General features: G+C 48.6%; 1 protein-coding gene across 3 annotated transcripts in view; it reads left to right on the top strand.

Moving 5' to 3' along the window:
• Nucleotides 1-18880, top strand: part of PRRC2C (proline rich coiled-coil 2C) — a 1522187-nt gene that overhangs the window by 885774 nt on the left and 617533 nt on the right. For all 3 annotated transcript variants that reach the window (XM_078642844.1, XM_078642853.1, XM_078642862.1), the window contains one exon: nucleotides 6483-6731. In XM_078642844.1, the coding sequence (XP_078498970.1) occupies nucleotides 6483-6731 (249 nt within the window). The remainder of the gene's footprint in view (nucleotides 1-6482; nucleotides 6732-18880) is intronic.

Genomic DNA, 18880 nt, shown 5'->3' with positions numbered 1-18880 from the left:
TCATTTCGGATGGTTACCCCACAAGACATTTTACACCTTCTCAACCATGGGGACTACATGACCGCTGTGCGCCTTCAAGACGCATTCTTCAAAATCCCAATCCATCACAGCCATCAGAGATCCCTTTGTTTCCAGGTAGCCAGCTTACACTATCAGTTCAATTTGCTACCCTTTGGACTACGATCAGCACCAAGAATATTCACAAAGTGCATGGCCCCTGCTGTATAGCATTTTAGGACCCTAGTGTAATTTTCCCGATTCATGTCTTTATATAGGTATAAAGTACTGTATCCTTATATAGGCATAGAAATCATAACCATATTAACACATAGCTCATGCAGTCCAAATACGGCATGGCTACTTCCACTAGTTCCGAAAATCTACAACGATTTCTTGGAAAAACCTGCCTTCAGCAGTCAGGGACCTCTCCCTGCTTGAATATTGATTTGTCCAAGAACTCATGGAGTTTTCAAAGAACTGAGACCCTTTGATGACGTTATTATGTCCAACCTTACGTCAAACTCTGCACCTTCAAGGTATAAATATGCCCACACTTGCCCAAGCAAACACACGGTGGTTTGGAGCAGTTCGACTATCTACTTGCCCGACGCATCTCGCTGTAGCAAATGCCGAAGGAAGCCGTCCCTCCAGCAGACGCACTGAGACGCTGTCTTTTCTCCTACTGAGAAATCCAGCTCCAGTGTTTCCAAGCTACCCTTGCGGGTTGTTGGGAAATAGGGTCCTGAGAGATACCAGACCACCTTCATTCTAAAACCAAGGTACGGAGCTGATTAGACCCGTAGAGAATTCTTGGATAGATTCTTGGCAAAGAATACTGAAACTAAGCTACACCTCACTTACTTCTTCCCTCGTACTAGACCTAGGTTAGGTACACCGGGGTAGGCGTATTTTAGAAGCACCAGTTGAGTACTTTTTTAGTCTTTATTTATTAATGTATGTATTTTATGGCTTAGAAAACATATCATGCTTTTACAGTATTATTTTATAATACTCTTCGTACTGTATGCATTGTACTTTGCAACCAGTATTACGATTGTAGCAGTTCATGTTCGAGGCATGTGGGCTGCTGAATTCATATCAGTTCATTTCTTCTGCATGAGAAAGAAGACAGTTCAATAAATACTTTTATTGAAAACGCCAGTCTCTCTATTTCTCTGCACCTCTGGTGAAACGAAGCATGCACGATTGACTGAGTAAAATAACTATCTATTGTTTCCGCGACTTTAGAGATACATTTATTATACTTGGGTAACAAATTTGTCATGGTTATGTGGTTATCAGAAACTAATCCCTTCTTGTGTATTCGAGAAAGTTTCTAGTGATCTCTGAGCTAGCTGGCACTCACATTTAAGTCGAATATATTCGATAGAAACCTAGTAGACATAAGTCCTATGTCAGATCTATAGGATATGTTATTCCAATGCGCAGAGCCTATTGGGAATATAGGAACTACACTACACCCCGATGGCAGCCTATCTAAGGCTACGCGGAATTAAAGTCTTCCCATATTTAGACGATTGGTTAATAAAAGCTCCAACATACCAACAAGCCACAGCGAACACTGCACTATGCCTTTCTTTATTAAAAGAAATTGGATCTCTTACCAAATCTACAGAAATCAACTCTCACCCGACAAAATTAATGTTTCTTGGAGTAATCTTAGCACCCAATCAAACAAAGCTTTTGTCTCTCCAGAACGACAGGGCAAGATCGGGATACTGGCCCAAATGCTTTGCAAAAGAAAGCCAGTTTCTGTCAGACTGTACAAGTCATTTCTGGGAATGTGTTTTTCCTGCATTCCTCTAAAACTAAACTGCAAACTTAATATGTGTCCCCTACCAGAACAGCTAGACAAACAGAGACTACAGTCCTGGGCTCATTTGGCGATGTGATACTCATAACTCCAACAATGATAAAAACTATGCAATGGTGGACAGGACCAGCCAATATTTCTCAAAGTATGGCTTTTCTCTCAAGCAACACATCTCGTCATCACCACGGATGTGTCCCTGGAGGGATGGGGACGCTCACCTTCAAGAGCTCTAAGTCACTGGCGAATGGACAACCTTCGAAAAAAGGATGCATATAAATCTTCTGGAACTTGAAGGCCATAGCTCTGGCACTATTATCATTCCTCCACAGAATTGCAGACTTGTCAGTACTTATCTGTACGGACAAAATCATCAGCATGCACTACCTAAAGAAAGGAGGGACAAAATCAGTTGCTCTATCTCAACTGACACAAACAATTTGGAATTGGGCCGTGCAGCACAATGTAACACTGAGAGCAGAGTGTCCAATGTGCTGGCGGACACCTTGAGCAGACTAACAACCACTTGTCATCAGTGGGAACTCAATTCTCTGTTTCTACAGGACATTTTCCCTCAGTGGGGCATACCAAAATTCGCTCTTTTTGCTACCAAGAAATACTAATATTACGCAAGCTGGCATCACCAGAAAGGATCTTGGGGAAATATCCTGTTTATCGGATGATCAAATATTTGCTTACACGTTTCTCCCAATTCCTTTGATACCAAGGATTCTCAGAAACATGAAGAGAACCATTCAGGTTGATCTTAATTGCTCCAAAATGGCCTTGGGAATTCTGGTACACGGAACTTCGCTTTCTCTCGGAGCAACATCACTTTTGCAGCGTGAATCTTTCTGGATTCACTATGCTGTGCATTATTCCGTGGTCTAGTGGTTGGGTCCGGAATCGTAGTCTTTTTTTTTTTTTTGTTTTGTTTTTTTGTAGCCCAGGTGGGCGTCGACGTCCAAACTTTTGGTCTACTTCCTGTGACGTCGGCAAGCTTCCTGCGGAAGCTCCCACCTTTGGGCGCCATAATCAGATTCTTTTTTCCGCCATTGGGTCTGGATCGTCACCGATAGGCTCAAGAGTTTTGGGAGGAAAGAAGAGGAAAAAGACAAATTTTTCACAGAAAAGATTGGAGAAGATACCGAGGAACAAGATCACCAAGCGGGGACAACGAAGGAGGAGGAGAACTTCGAGATCTTCGACGTCCAATGGAGAAGGCGCACACAGGGGCCCCCCTGAGCGCAGGAAAGAACAAAACACCCTTTAAATTCTGCCGTAACTGCCACCACAAATACACGCAGAAGGACCAGCACCCCGTCTGCAACCTCTGCTTACCGGTCGACCCAGAGAGCGGGATTTAAATGCCTTCTCTGCCTTCACCCACAAGACACTCCGGGTTAGAGAGAGACAGAGGAGAGCCAACTACACCATGCAAGGCAAAGGCCAACCTCCGTCGCTTCGGGACCTGCGCCTTTCCAGCTTCAAAGAGGACAACATCGCCGTGGGACCAGATGACTACACTGTCGTAGAGACCGATGAGAAGGCATCTAAAGAGGTAGGAGAGACGTCGACCCCATAACCCCCGACAGACTCTCGAAAGCCCGAGCAGGACTCTTGAAAAACAGTCTGTCCTCGAAGGGAGCACTGGGGCAGAAAACCTCGACAGCCGCAGCTGCATCCAAGTACAAACAGCCCAGCGGATCCTTCGAAAAGGACTCCCAGGCGGCAAAGACCGGCGAAAAGCCAGGTCGTCGACTAAGTCGAAGAGATCGGCCAAAACGCTAGACGCCAAGCATGCCGCCGAGATGGAGAGGAAAAAGAGAAGGCTCGAGGCCGAAATGGAGAACATCCTGCGAAGGAAGAGAGCTCGACAAGAAAATGAAAAGGTTCACGATTCCGCTGAAACCGCCGACGACTATGTGTGAGCAGATTCCATGAATAAGTCCTATCAACTTAAGTGGAAATGGTTTTGTATGTGGTGTCAAGAAAAATAATTAAATCCGTTCTTCGTAACAGCAGTTCACATCTTACCTTATCTTTAGTTAACCAGGTCTGGCCTTGCACATTTGTCAATAAAAGTGCACTAAGCAGCAATCTCTTGCTTTAGGCGATCGGGGAACTCATCTCTACGGTCTGCAACATTATTTAAACCGTTCCTCAAGGGACTCTGTAGAGCTTTTCCACCGGTGAAAGAGCCTCCTCCTTCTTGGCATCTATACATGGTATTAAGTTGGTTAATAAAAAGCCCGTTTGAACCAATTCAGGCGACACAATTGAAATATCAGTCATGAAAGAGGGGGCCAAGTCAGTTGGTGTCGTCCTCTTGTTAGCAGCTGCACAGCAGGTCTTCTTTCTTCTTGTATTTTCGGAATCGGGAACTGAGGAAGGCAGATTCAGGGTGCCCCTAAATACTAAATTTAGGGGCGTTACAGGTAGGGGGGGGGTCCCTTCCCCGGGGTGAGTACACCCCTTATCCTGCCACTCTCCAGTGGGAGGGGGACAGGAGCTTGTCTCTGATTGGGTAGGGCTTCCCATCCTCAAGATGGCGAGAGCCCAGAGTTGTGCTTCACCTCGCCACCCCCACCTGAGGAGTGGGGTTGGTAGAGGCTGACACACCCCCTTTCCTCACTTAGGTTTTCCCGCCTGTCTTCCCGCCAGAGTGGGGGGTCAGAACCGGTGAAGCCCAGTTGCTGAGTATAGAAAGTGGCCTAGAGAAGCTCACAAAGGCGGCATGCCTTTGAAGCTCCCCCTGCCCATCCTGGGGGCGGAGGCCTAGCACCTCGCCCCAGAATATGCATTGTTGCAGGCCCACGAGAGCAGATGGCTCTCTACCCAGCGGGCCAGCAACATGTCTGCTGTGTGGCAGCCTAGGCAACCTCTCGGTCGCGACACGGGTTGTGGATTAGTTTCAGGGGCCATCTCTAAGTTGCCCTCTGTTGTGCATTGTACATTAAATCCAACGCGGGCATCAGTGTGTTTAATGTGCTGAGAAGTTTGATACCAAACTTCTAAGTCTTCACTGCAACCTTCATGCTGCTGTGGAGTTCGTGATGACCTCCCAGCACCATATACTCTTATTGGCAGCACTGCACTTAGTGCCCAGGAATGGACCTGGCTACTGTAGGTGTACAGGGCTCATGCACCTGTACCCACACCACAGGTATAGGGCACCCAGCTAGAGGGGTGACTTTTGTATGCCAGGGCAGTGTATTGCGGGCATGGCTCACAGGGATGTGTGCCATGTCGACTCTGTTTTGTTCTGCACCAAGACACTCAGTCTGCAAAAGCAGTGTGTGTGTGTCTCAGAGTACAGGGCCTCTAAGGGTGGCACAATAAGTGTTGCAGCCCTTAGGGGTATTCTCTGGTCACAGTGCCCTGGGTACCTAGGGTACCATTTACCAGGGGCTGACATGTGGCCAGAGATGCCAATTGGGTTTCGGTTTCAACACAGTTTTAGGGAAGGAACACACGCCCTGAGCAACTGATTGGCAGGAGCCCAGGGCACACTCAGTCCATCAGCAATTCAGCAAAAAGTGGGGGCATACCATGCAAGAAAGATGGCACTTTCTCACACGAGTGACCTCTGCACTCAGCTGCCCCAGTGCTGCTGGTGGTGCAGTACCCACCTTGATCTGACCCTTGTTTAGTGTTGGTCCAAACCCCTGAAGACTAGAACACTAAGTGATTTACTTAGCTTTTAATGCATAAACCTATTTTCCAACCATAAGAGTGCATTGCATTTTCTCCTATTGCATTCTATCTTTTTCAACTGCCAAGTGTGCTACCTACCTCACCTCCTTGCCTCTCCATTACCTCCCGTTTCTTACTACACTTTATGACCTTCAGTTTTCTTTCACGTTTTTGTCCTACCTGCTCCTAGGTATACTATATCGAACCTTCCCACCAAACTGCGACCTCTATATTGTATATCTCATTGTGTTTAGCAATTGTTTTTTACTTTTTCATCTAGTTTAACCTTTATCCTATGTGGACTGCTCATTTATGAATCAACTTTCTGTACTTATACACGCTGTACCTGTATTTAAACACCTTTCTGTTACAATTGTAAAACGCTCTGATACCTCTGGGTCCAGCCAGCGCTATATAAAACTTCTAAAATAAAATAAAAATAATTGCTCTTGGATTCAGTCTGAGTGTGTGATAATTTCTTTCCTTAGTTTGTACAACAAATGCCTAACACTGCCCTCTGATAAGCCTGACTGCTCGACCCCACATGGAGCTTTTTTCTACTTAAGGCTTTCCAAGCCTCTGGGGATCCACTGGACTCTGTGCACACTATACTTTAGCTCTGTATATACTATACGAAAGTATCTTCTTACTGTTCGTCCATACTACCACAAATAGAGAACTTTGGATTTGCATTGATCCCTGTGAACTCATCAACCTTCTACAACTAAAAAGTGTGATCATTTTTCAACTTCTGTTAGGTCGTTCTAAACTAATGGTTATGTTAAATGGTATTTATTAAGCAAATGATAAAATCAGAACAAATCTCTTGGCTCTGATGCATAGCATATATGTTGTTCTATCAGCTATGTCGTTTACAAAAAGGCCTTTGACCAAACTTGGAAGAATATTTAACCTAATAGGCTAGAAACCTGATAAATGTGTTGCTTTGTTGTAGCTTCCGGATCAGACCATCTCAGACAACAAGGAGCACAATCCAGGTCCCATCGGAAAAGAGCGTTCAATGAAGAACCGAAAGGTTAAAGACATCCCACAGACTGACTTAGAGGGTCAAGACAAGCCTAATCCGATTGCAGGCCACTCAGAAGGCCCTGTTATTGTGAAAGAATCCAAGGCAGTGACTGAAATGGTGACCGAAATTGGTACATTATCTGTATCTGCACCAGAATTTGGACCGAACGTGAAGGTTGGTTTTCTCCTTGAATACAAAGTCACCTAAATGTACTTTTTTACTTACGTGAGAGCCTATTGTGTACTATATATTCTGCATTCAATAAACTAGCTCAACCCTGCTTCAGTTTAAGAGCTAGAAAAAATGAATTTACAAATTTTTCAGAGATTACTACCTCTGACATAAATTCCTCACTGTAAGAAAGTAGAATCTGCTTCTTATGCTTACCCCCACGTTTTGCTTGATGTGATGCTGTTTTTGACTAGTCTGACTGGGATCCTGCTTATCAGGACCCCAGTCTATCTGCTTTCTCCCTAAATGGTTTTGTCCAGTACTTAAATACATCCCAGATTGGATACTGGGGTACCCTTGTCAGACCCTAGTATATGGTACTCATGTACCCGGGCATATGTACCCCAGATGTCTCCCATGGTCTGCAGCATATATTATGCCACCCATGAGAGACCATTCAAAATAGAACTACAGGCCCATCATTGCTGCCTGTGTAAGTTGGTGCATACACCACTTACTAAAGATATAGGTGTTCGAGGCATGTGGGCTGCTGAATTCATATCTATAGCATAGATCGCCGCCTAGTGTTGGGTCCAGATGATTGCACATTGTTGTCCTGGAAGAGTCTTCGAAGTATCACGAGATAGGTGGCTCCTCCCCTCGACTACAGTGCGCATGGGCATCGACTCCATCCCCAGATTGTTTTTTTCCGCCATTGGGTTCGGATGTGATTTCGACGTCTCCGTGTCGGAATCGTAAAAGTCTTTTCTTAAGGCCAAAAGGCCTTCGTTACCTGCGTCGGTATTGTTTGCGTGCGGTCTCGAGCATCATCCGGCTCTTTGAGTCGGAATTCTGCGGAGTCGAGTGACTCTTCCAACATCGAGGCCCTCTCGTCGCAGCAAGACCCCGACGAACTTCTCATGGAGCGGAGTCCGTTCAAGTTCTGCCCCGTCTGTGGATCCAAATATCCACATATCGACGTGCATCCAGTCTGTAATAAATGCCTCTCGCCGGACCACAACGAGGACAACTGCATGGCCTGCTCTAAGTTCAGGTCCAAGAAAACGCTCAAGCTTCGGCGCGCGGTGCGCCTTGAGGCACAGCGAGCGGCTCCGGCACCCGACGATATATTCGACGACCCCGCAGAAGAAGGCCAAAGCCATCATCTTCAGATATCACCCCCGTCGACGGAGGTCCAGGCCGATCCCGAAGAACACGTCGAAGGACTGGGCCAAGACCTTGAATACGTCGAGGAGGTAGGGGACGACGAAGAAGTTTATGGGGCCGCGGAAGATGGCTCAGAGGAAGAGCTATGCCCCGAAAGTTACATGGCTCAGGTCACGGGATCGCCACTCGGCCTTACCCACGACCCTGCACCGCTATCCCCGGCCCCGCCTTCTGGCCCGGCCACGGACACTCCAGCGGAGCCGCCATTGCGCGTATCGAAACCGAAACCTTCGGACTCGACTACACCAAAGATGGCCGACGTCCCACCAAAAACGAAACCGAAACCTTCGGAATCGACAACACCTAAAATGGCCGACGTCCCAACAAAAATTTCAAAGCCTGCTCCCTCATCGACTCCGTCGCCCTCCGGCCCTCCGAAGTCGAAGAAAACTGTCGAGTCGACAGCGCAGCAGAAGGTGGCCAAGGAGCCGCCCTCTAAGAAGGTTGTCCATCACGTCTCGAGCACGGTCGCTCCGGCACGTTCCACTAAGGCTGTTGACGCGCCTTCGGACAAAGCTGCGGCGCCCACAAGTAAACGCACAGTCGCATCGAAGTCAACTAAGAGCCACGATCCGAAGGCCGGAGGCACAACGCATCGGCACACGGATGCCGGGTCTGCAGCAACGGCGTCGGCGCCTACGACGGAGCCAGGAGCCGTTGGAGCAGAAGATTCGTCGGCGGCACACTCGTCCACACCAAGCGCCTCCGACGCTACCGAACATCGGGCGTCGGGTACCAAACCCTCCGCCTCGTTCACAAAACAGGTCACCGACTCCCTCAAACGTATTCGGGAGAAGACTTTGACGTCACCGGCTCCCACGCCGTCTGCTCCGAAACCGGTGGACACACCTGCGAAGACTTCGACCCAGCTTCTCTACACTCTGCCACCTAAGGTGGCACCAAAGGCGTTTGCACCCAGATCGGTGCCGACGAATGCCTCAGAAGACCAATCTGAGCATTACATCGATGCCGAAACAGGGAAATTGACCCTCTATAAAAGAAAGATCACTTCCCAACCATTGGAATCCTATGTCATTCCACTAAAAAAGAAGAGGGCGGCACAGGACATTCCTGCCCTTGTTGAACCTGTTCAGCCAACACCAAGGAGGAGTCCATCACCTTCCCCCAACCAGTCAGGGGGAGAGGATGATGACCAATATGACCAGTACAATTTCCCAGCTGCCAATGACCCTGATGGTCAACAGGACTCATATGACGACACTGGTGACCAGGGAGGACATCAGGTGGTACAGGACCCACAGGGTTTTGGTGCACGTACATCACCAACTGAGGATTCAGCAGCATTTAATGCTTTGATAGAGAGGGCAGCTGCAAATCATGATGTGGACATGCATGCTGACCCGGTGGAGGAAGATTTTTTGTTTGACACTTTCTCTGTCTCAGAAAGAACAGTTAAGACACTTCCTATGCTAAAAGGTGTCCTTAAGCATGCCCCAGAGATCTTTAAAGAACCTACCAGGGCGAGAGTGGTAAACCCACGTATCGAAAAAAAATACAGGCCAGCACCTGGGGACCCTGCATATATTCGGGGACAGTTGCCTCTGGATTCGTTGGTGGTCGCCAATGCCCGCAAGAGGGCAAACTCCCAAACAACGGGTGAAGCTCCTCCCCCAGACAAGGAGTCAAAAGTGCTTGAGGCATCGGGCAAACGGGTGGCTGCGCAGGCTGCCAATATCTGGCGTATATCAAACACACAGGTACTATTGGCACGATACGATAGAGCGCATTACGACACCCTAGAACAGCTCCTTCAACACCTACCTGATGAGTTTAAGGAGGCAGCCGAAATGCTCATACAAGAGGGAAAGCTCATCTCAAACGCCGCAATAAAGTGTGCACTTGATGTGGCTGATACAGCGGCTAGGGCGATTAACACTAGCGTCATGTTAAGGCGACAGGCATGGCTTCGCATATCAGGATTTAAACCTGACATTCAAACAACAATACTCAACCAGCCCGTTAATCCTGACAGACTGTTTGGCCCAGATGTTGACACCACCCTCGAAAAAATTAAAAAGGACAATGAGACCGCTAAGTCCATGGGGGCGCTTCAGTCTCAACAATTCAGGGGGAGCACTTTTCGTCGCTCAGGAGCACGTGGTGTTACCAGAGGACACTTGGGTCAACAGACACAATTCACAAAAGGTGGTGCACAATCCTCGTACCCCAAGCAGGGTAGAGGGGGTTACAGAGGTAACAGTGCCAAGGGCAGAGGCAGAGGAAACAACAACTCCCGTTCCTCTGCCGCCAACAAACAGTGACTCTCTGTCACTGCCCCCCGACCATCCAACACCTGTCGGGGGGAGACTCCAGCAGTTCCTGCCCGTCTGGACATCCATCACCACAGACAGGTGGGTAAGACAGCTTATCCAGTACGGCTATTGTTTGGAGTTAACATCTACTCCACCCACCATTCCCCCAAGACAACGTCCTATGTCAGCAGAGCACTTGCACTTATTGCAGCAGGAAGTTGTGGTGATGCTGCAAAAAGGCGCAATCGAGCTCGTACCAGTGGAGGAGGAAGGCACAGGGGTCTATTCCCTGTACTTCCTTATCCCAAAAAAGGACGGATCCCTTAGACCCATTCTGGATCTACGCCCCCTCAACATGTACATACTGTCAGAACACTTTCACATGCTGACACTCCAACAAATCCTTCCCCTGCTGAACCTAGGGGACTTCCTAGCAACCTTGGACCTCAAGGATGCTTATTTCCACATACAACTCCACCCATCCCACAGAAAATACCTCAGGTTTAGCATTCAAAACAGGCACTATCAGTTCAAGGTCCTACCCTTCGGAGTGACCACTGCCCCCAGAGTATTTACAAAGTGTCTGGCGACAGTTGCGGCGCACCTCAGGAGGCAGAACATACATGTCTACCCTTACCTGGACGACTGGCTCGTTCAAGCAAAGTCGGAACGGCAGTGCGCCGCGGACATGTCCCACACCATTCACCTCCTCCACAGTCTGGTGTTCTCGCTAAACTACCCAAAGTCGCACCTTCAACCAGCCCATGTGCGGCAGTATCTCGGTGCGACAATAAATACCCTGACTGCTATGGCTCAGCCAAACCCGGTCAGGATCGACAACATTCAGTCGCTGATCCAGAGGTTCAGACCACAACACTCCCTACCAGCGAGGGTGTTCATGCAGTTGATAGGCATGATGGCCTCCTGCATCTTCATAGTCCCGCACGCAAGGTTGCACATGCGTCCACTCCAAGAATGCTTAGCGAATCAGTGGACACAGGCTCAGGGACAACTGACAGACCTAGTGTTGGTGACCGGTCGGGCATACAACTCTCTGCATTGGTGGAATCCACACAACCTTTGCAAGGGACGACCGTTCCAAGAGCCTGTGCCACAGATTATCCTAACAGCGGATGCATCTCTCCAAGGGTGGGGAGCTCATGTGCTCCACTACACGGTGCAGGGACTGTGGTCCACCCAGCAACAGAAGATGCACATCAACTACCTGGAATTGATGGCAATCTTCATGGCGCTCAAGTCCTTCAAAGTACATCTGTGCAACAAGGTCGTGTTGATCCGGACGGACAACATGACAGCCATGTACTACATCCAGAAGCAGGGAGGTACTCACTCGCCACAGCTGTCTCATCTGGCTCAGAGCATGTGGAAGTGGGCCATTCAGAGGAACATTTTCCTCATGGCAGAACACCTCCCGGGCAAGGACAATCAGATGGCGGATCTGCTCAGCAGATACAGCCATCAAATGCACGAGTGGGAGATACATCCATCAGTACTCCACCCGTACTTCCAGCAGTGGGGTCATCCAGAGATAGACCTGTTTGCCACAAAGGAAAACGCAAAATGCCAAAGCTTTGCCGCCAGGTTCCCTCACCCGGAATCGCAAGGGAATGCGATATGGATGAACTGGTCAGGCAGATTTGCGTACGCTTCTCCCCCAGCGCCTCTCATTCCGCTGGTGGCAAGAAAGCTAAAGCAACACTCGATGACGCTCATCCTGGTTGCTCCAACGTGGGCACGCCAACCATGGTACATCACGTTTCTAGAACTTTCCGTGGTAACGCATCAAAGGCTGCATCTCTCCCCAAGCCTCTTGACGCAGAACCATGGCGACATTCAGCATCCAGATCCGCAACAGCTCAACCTGGCGATCTGGCTCCTGAGGTCCTAGAGTTTGGCTACCTCAACCTGCCTCCAGAATGCATGGATATCATACGAGAGGCAAGAAAGCCCACTACCAGAGCTTGCTATGCAGCAAAATGGAAGCTGTTTGTCATTTACTGTACAGAACACAATATCAACCCGCTAGATGCATCCATTCCTAACATCATCTGCTATTTGTTACATCTTTACAAATGCAATCTAGCGTACGCTTCCATTCGGATACACTTATCCGCCATAGCGGCTTATCTCCAGAACAGGCAGCATCTCTCTGTTTTCAGGGTGCCTGCCATTAAAGCCTTCCTAGAGGGACTGAAACGAGTCATTCCTCCGAGAACACCACCAGCTCCAGTGTGGAACCTCAATGTGGTCCTCACTAGGCTGATGGGCCCACCTTTCGAGCCACTGCACTCCTGCGAGCTTCAGTTCCTCACATGGAAAGTGGCATTTCTCATTGCTATTACATCGCTCAGACGTGTTAGTGAGCTGCAAGCGCTCACAGTCCAGGAGCCATTCATACAAATTCATTCAAACTGGGGTAGTACTACGCACTAACCCCAAATTCCTTCCGAAGGTGGTGTCACAGTTTCATATCAACCAAACTATTGACCTGCCCGCATTCTTTCAAAACCCACAAACGGTAGCGGAATGCTTCATACATTGGACGTTAGGAGGGCGTTGATGTACTACATTGACAGAACACACTTTAGGAAAACACAACAACTTTTTGTTGCCTTCTCAGCACAGCACAAAGGCAACCCTATTTCCAAGGCAGGAATAGCCAGATGGATTGTTAAGTGCATTCAAATCTGTTATCAAAAAGCTAAACGTACTTTAACAATACCCCCAAGGGCGCGCTCCACACGCAAGTTGGGGGCCTCCATGGCTTTCCTGGGCAACATTCCTTTGGAAGACATTTGTAGAGCAGCTACGTGGTCTACACCACACACATTTACCAAACATTACTGTGTCGATGTGCATTCCAAACAGCAAGCAGCTGTAGGACAGGCTGTTCTCAAAACACTCTTTCAAGCTTCTGCAGCTGGCACGGGCAACCGCCCTTAGTTGAGGGACTGCTATGTATTCTATGCACTAGATATGAATTTAGCAGCCCACATGCCTCGAACTGAATATGCTACTTACCAGTATGCATCTGTTCTTGGCATGTAGGGCTGCTAACATTCATATCGCCCGCCCTACTCCCCGGTGCCCGTAGCAGCTGCAGATACTCTCTTGCATTCAATCATTAGCATGGACATCCTTTACACTATTTCACTCCATCTCTGCCACAATGGCTAAAAACAATCTGGGGATGGAGTCGATGCCCATGCGCACTGTAGTCCAGGGGAGGAGCCACCTATCTCGTGATACTTCGAAGACTCTTCCAGGACAACAATGAGCAATCATCCGGACCCAACACTAGGCGGCGATCTATGCACTAGATATGAATGTTAGCAGCCCTACATGCCAAGAACAGATGCATACTGGTAAGTAGCATATTCATTATCCGAGATGGCTATTGCCTAGAGCTAACCTCCACACCACCCAACATACCTCCAAAACACCGTCCTATGTCCGCAGAACACCTCAACTTATTGCAGCAAGAAGTCATCAGCGTGCTGCAAAAAGGGGCCATAGAACTAGTACCATTAGAACATCACGGTACAGGGGTATATTCGTTATTCTTCCTCATCCCCAAAAAGGACGGGTCTCTCAGACCAATATTGGACCTCAGGCCCCTAAATCATTACATCTTATCAGAGCATTTTCATATGCTCACTCTACAAGGGCTACCACTGTTGCAGCAAGGAGACTTCCTCGCAACATTGGACCTCAAAGATGCATATTTCCATATTCCAATACATCCTGCTCACAGGAAGTATCTCAGGTTTACGCTCCTAAATCAACATTACCAATTCAAAGTACTTCCATTTTGTGTAACAACAGCTCCAAGAGTGTTCACAAAATGCATAGCGACAGTGGTTGCACATTTGAGAAGACAACATATTCACGTCTATCCGTACCTGGACGACTGGCTAATACAAGCAAAGTCAGCCTAGCAGTGTGCCAGCCACATGTCAAAAACAATTCACCTACTGCACAGCCTAGGCTTCACGTTAAACTACCAAAAATCTCACCTTCAGCCATCCCATGTACAGCAGTACCTGGGAGCAACAATAAATACACTGACAGCAAAAGCATACCCAAACACTGCAAGAATAAACAGTATGCAGCTACTAATCCAAAAGTTCAAGCCACAACACTCGCTCTCTGTCCGAGTGTTTATGCAACTCATAGGCATCATGGCTTCGTGCATCTTCATAGTCCCTCACGCCAGACTACACATGCGTCCGCTACAAGAGTGCTTAGCACGGCAGTGGAACCAGGCTCAAGGACAATTGAAAGACCTAGTGTTGGTGACCAGTCGTGCATACAACTCTCTGCATTGGTCGAATCCACAAAACCTTTGCAAGGGCCAACTGTTCCAGGAGCCTGTACCACAAATAGTGTTGACAACGGACGCATCTCTCTTAGGATGGGGAGCCCATGTCCTCCACTACACAGTGCAGGGCCTATGGACAGCGCAACAAAAGAAAATGCACATCAACTTGCTAGAAATGATGGCAATTTTTCTGGCAATGAAAGCGTTCAAAGTACATCTATGCAACAAAGCTGTGTTGATCCGGACGGACAACATGACAGCAATGTACTACGTACAGAAACAGGGAGGAACACACTCTCCACAGCTATCACATCTAGCACAAAGCATGTGGAAGTGGGCCATCCAAAGAAACATTTTTCTCATGGTGGAACACCTCCCAGGCAAAGACAACCAAGTAGCGGATCTACTCAGCAGACACAGCCAACAGCTGCACGAGTGGGAGATTCATCCCACAGTGCTACAACCATAGTTCCAACAGTGGGGACAACCAGAGATAGACCTGTTCGCCAAAAGAGAAAGTGCAAAATGCCAGTACTTTGCCGCCAGGTTTCCACATCCGCAGTCGCAGGGCAATGCGATATGGATGAACTGGTCAGGCAGATTTGCGTACGCTTTTCCCCCAGCACCATTAATACCGCTAGTGGCACGCAAACTACGCCAGCATTCAATGACACTAATCCTGGTTGCTCCAACATGGGCGAGACAACCATGGTACACAACGTTGCCACAATATTGGAACTTTCATAGATTCCCATGCTTTGTATCATTCCCCGTCGTCGGAATGGGAGCCTCGGTAGTATCACAACCATAGAAACAAAAGAGAAAAATAGGCCTAGGCCTCATCTCATTTTGTATCCTATCACCCTCTTTTTGTAATAGAGACCAAACTTTTGTCAGGACCAATCAGAGCAGCCTCACCCTATAGAACCTTCCTGAGAGAGTTCAGAGCCTCAGATTTTTCTACCGCACGTTGTGCTAGGGAGTCCACTGAGCTCTGCTCAGTTTTCTCAATATTACTGGTTATTTCTTCAATTTTTCTACTGAAATCAAGACATGCCTGACAAGGAGAAGAAAGCCTTATTCAGGTCTTGTGCCTCTTGTGGGAAAAAACGACTTTTTTGTGGAAGATAAGCATGAAAACTGTTTTTATTGCTTATACCCGGACCACAAGGCCACAGACTGCAAAATTTGTAGAACCTTCTCTACCAAGACACTTCGTGCCAGAGAGGGTCGGCTTTTGACCTGGCTTCAAAAGATGAAGACTCGGAAGGAGGTGCTCTCATCAGATGAAGAGGATTCAACATCTCTAGCGTCCTCTCACAGATCCAGGAAGAGGGGTAGGTCTCCCCCTGGTTCTTCTTCAGCTGAGCCCCCTCTTAAGGCCCCTCATAAGATCTCTGAGAGGGCTGGTCCCCTTCAATCTCCTCACAGAAGTGAAAAGGAGAGGCAGGGACAGGCTGCTGGATCGGTTACAGCCTCAAAGGACAAAAAGGAAGTTACTATCACTTCTCCTCCGTCCAAAAAGGAAAAAACCGGTGACCTACTCTTCTGTCTCTCCAGGAACCGGGCCGGAGAAAAAACAGCGTCCGTCGACGACGAAAACATAAGGTACGACGATTGCTTCTGTGAAAATTCCCGCTGTTTCCTTGGCTCCGTCGACGGGCTCGTCGTCGGTAGCGATCTCCACGTCGACGACTTCGTCGTCATTCAAGATTCCCGGATCGTCGACGATAGCTTCTTCCACGACGATGAGCTCCGGTAAGGTGCTGTCGACGGCCTCGTCGACTACCAATACTACGTCAACGACAACTTCGACGCCGATCATTCCGTCGACAACCAAGATTTCGTCGACGAAGGCCGCTGTACCGTCGACGATTCCATCGACAATACCGTCGACGACTGCTGCACCGTCGACGACTGCTCCGTCGACGAGTCAAAAAATACATTTCCCACTGCAGAAGATGAAAATTACACCGGAAATGACGACTCCGACGTGTTTCGTCGCATCCATCGACAATGCTTCTGGATGATGAGTCGGAGGAGGATGAGGATGAGAGTGGCCATTATGGGGATGCCTACAGTCCCTCAGACTTGAATGTAAACTTGCAGGAGACTGACACGGAGGAATATTACGAGCATACAGGTGGCCAACAGTTGCATCACTATGTTCCACAAGAGCGACGTACGCCTGGTTTAGGGCAGGACATGGTGGCCATGCCCACCTCTTTAATCTGATCTACAGATGATGCTGCAGGACTATCTAAACAGGTTTCCTTCGGAACCTTCAATGCAGTCTGCGCAACCTCCACCTCAGGTGTTGTCACAAGCACAGCCAGTTATCGGTCTGCCTCCGTCGCCAGTGGTGCCCCTCACGCCACCACCGGTAATACCTATGGTCCTTTCCCGGACACCGGATCCCGAACCAGCCAATACTGTCCAGCAGGACACCTCTTCGGACGATGAGGCTGTACAGGTGGATCCCTTGACTGATCCATTGCAGGACCGAGACTTGGATCAGGGTGACAGTGGGCTACAAGATCCAGACGCCACTGGTCATGATACTTCTATCTCCCCTCCAGTTGATATAGGGGGGTTCCATAACCTGATGGAGAGAGCGTTAAAGAGGTTTGGGCTGCCGATCACGAGAGAAGAGTCTGAATGTTTCCTCTATGACTTCAAGGAACAATACGGAAGATCTGTCAAGTCCATTCCCATAATTGAACATGTGTGGGAGGAAGGTATGAAGATCATGCAAAATCCAGCCACTGTTATTCCGGTTCTCCCTGTGAGAAGTTGGCCTGATATATGATGCTCACTAGTTCTAGTGATCACCTTGTATCAGTCCAAACAACCCTTATGGTGATTGGTTGTAAGTCAACCTTATAGACGAGCTATCCTAATGGTAGCATGGACAAAGCAGTCTTAGGCAAACTCGTTTGGCATGTGAAGCCAGCTGTTTTACCACAATATAACCCCTTGAATACCAGATGAAAGGACACCACACAGGTTGTTATGGAAATAAACAGTATATGTATTAATAACAAACACCTCTGAACTCTTTATGAGATCAGATGGCTAAGCACATGACAATCTCTTAGGAAAAATACGATAAGTTGCACAAAATTACAATGGTGCCCTAGGGGCACGGCAAACCATATACTAAGTAAATGGAATGTGAGAGTCGATAGGAGAAATGGAGCTGTCCAGAGGCTGCAGGACTGCTGGGACTACGCTATCCTAACCTTAGGTAAGTAATAGGAGGCCCACGGGACGCGGGTGCAGAGTGTGAACTCACACGCGGGATGCATAACAACGTCTATGGACAGTACAGTTCAAGAAAAAGGTAAGTACGGACAATCCTGACTAGGTAGGACTAAAACGACTGTGAATCTGGACACTAGGACAGTCAATCTACCCTTGAGCACCGAAATACTCTCGTTACCTCACCCACGGGCTGCGGGTGCATAGGTGCGAAGTCGTGTCGGGTTTCTGCGTTGAAGTCAATGGAGCCTGAAAGAAAAGATGCTGCAGGCGACCAGGAGGAAGATGTCCGGTGCGATCCAAGGGTGGATCGGTGAAGAAGAGGACCTGAAAGCAGAGGGGACAATGTTCAAAGTCACTAGCCAGTGACTGGAGTGGAACCAGGAAGGAACCAGATGTAGTCGTCGCGATCAGGTGAAGAGTGGACGCTTGTCTCTGCAGCCACGTGGACCAGGAGGTGTTTTCGACGACCAGGATGGAGGCACGAGCTGTCGCACGCAGGCTCTCGCTGTCGGCGGTATTGGATCCGGAATCGGCGTCAACAGGCCTTGGCAAAGGCAACCCACGCGGTGAGTGGAAACGGCGTCTGGAGTGGACCAGGAGGGTCCGGGGTGCTCCTCTTTTGGAAGGGAGCAAGGGCCAGTCTGGAGCAATCAGACCAGCAGTGTAGTTTTCAAAGTTCGTCGTCTAGGAGGTCATTAGCCAGCCGGCAAGTGACCAGACAACGCGTCGAGCAGCAGACAAGCAGAAGGGCCCCACGCAGATCTCGTGGATGCTGGAGGGCTGATCTTCGGTGCAGGGGCTGCTCGGGGCTGGGGCTTCTCAGTCCCCAAAGCACTTGATCGAGTTTACCTTGGGAGTCGTGCTGGAAGCGAAGTGCAGGTTCGTTCAAGATGGCCGGTGTAGGAGAGTAGGGTCTGCAATCCTATGATCACCCAGATTTTTTCTTTTTGCTTCACTGGTTTACGACTTTCCCTGGCTGTGGGCCTGCTAATCAGACCCACAGCCTAGCTGTTCTCTCCATTCCAAATTGTACCCAGGTACTGAAT

The sequence above is a fragment of the Lissotriton helveticus genome, chromosome 1_1 (genome assembly GCF_964261635.1).
Source record: "Lissotriton helveticus chromosome 1_1, aLisHel1.1, whole genome shotgun sequence".
In the NCBI taxonomy this organism is placed as follows: Eukaryota; Metazoa; Chordata; class Amphibia; order Caudata; family Salamandridae; genus Lissotriton; species Lissotriton helveticus.
This window is presented reverse-complemented; position numbering and strand designations above follow the sequence as displayed.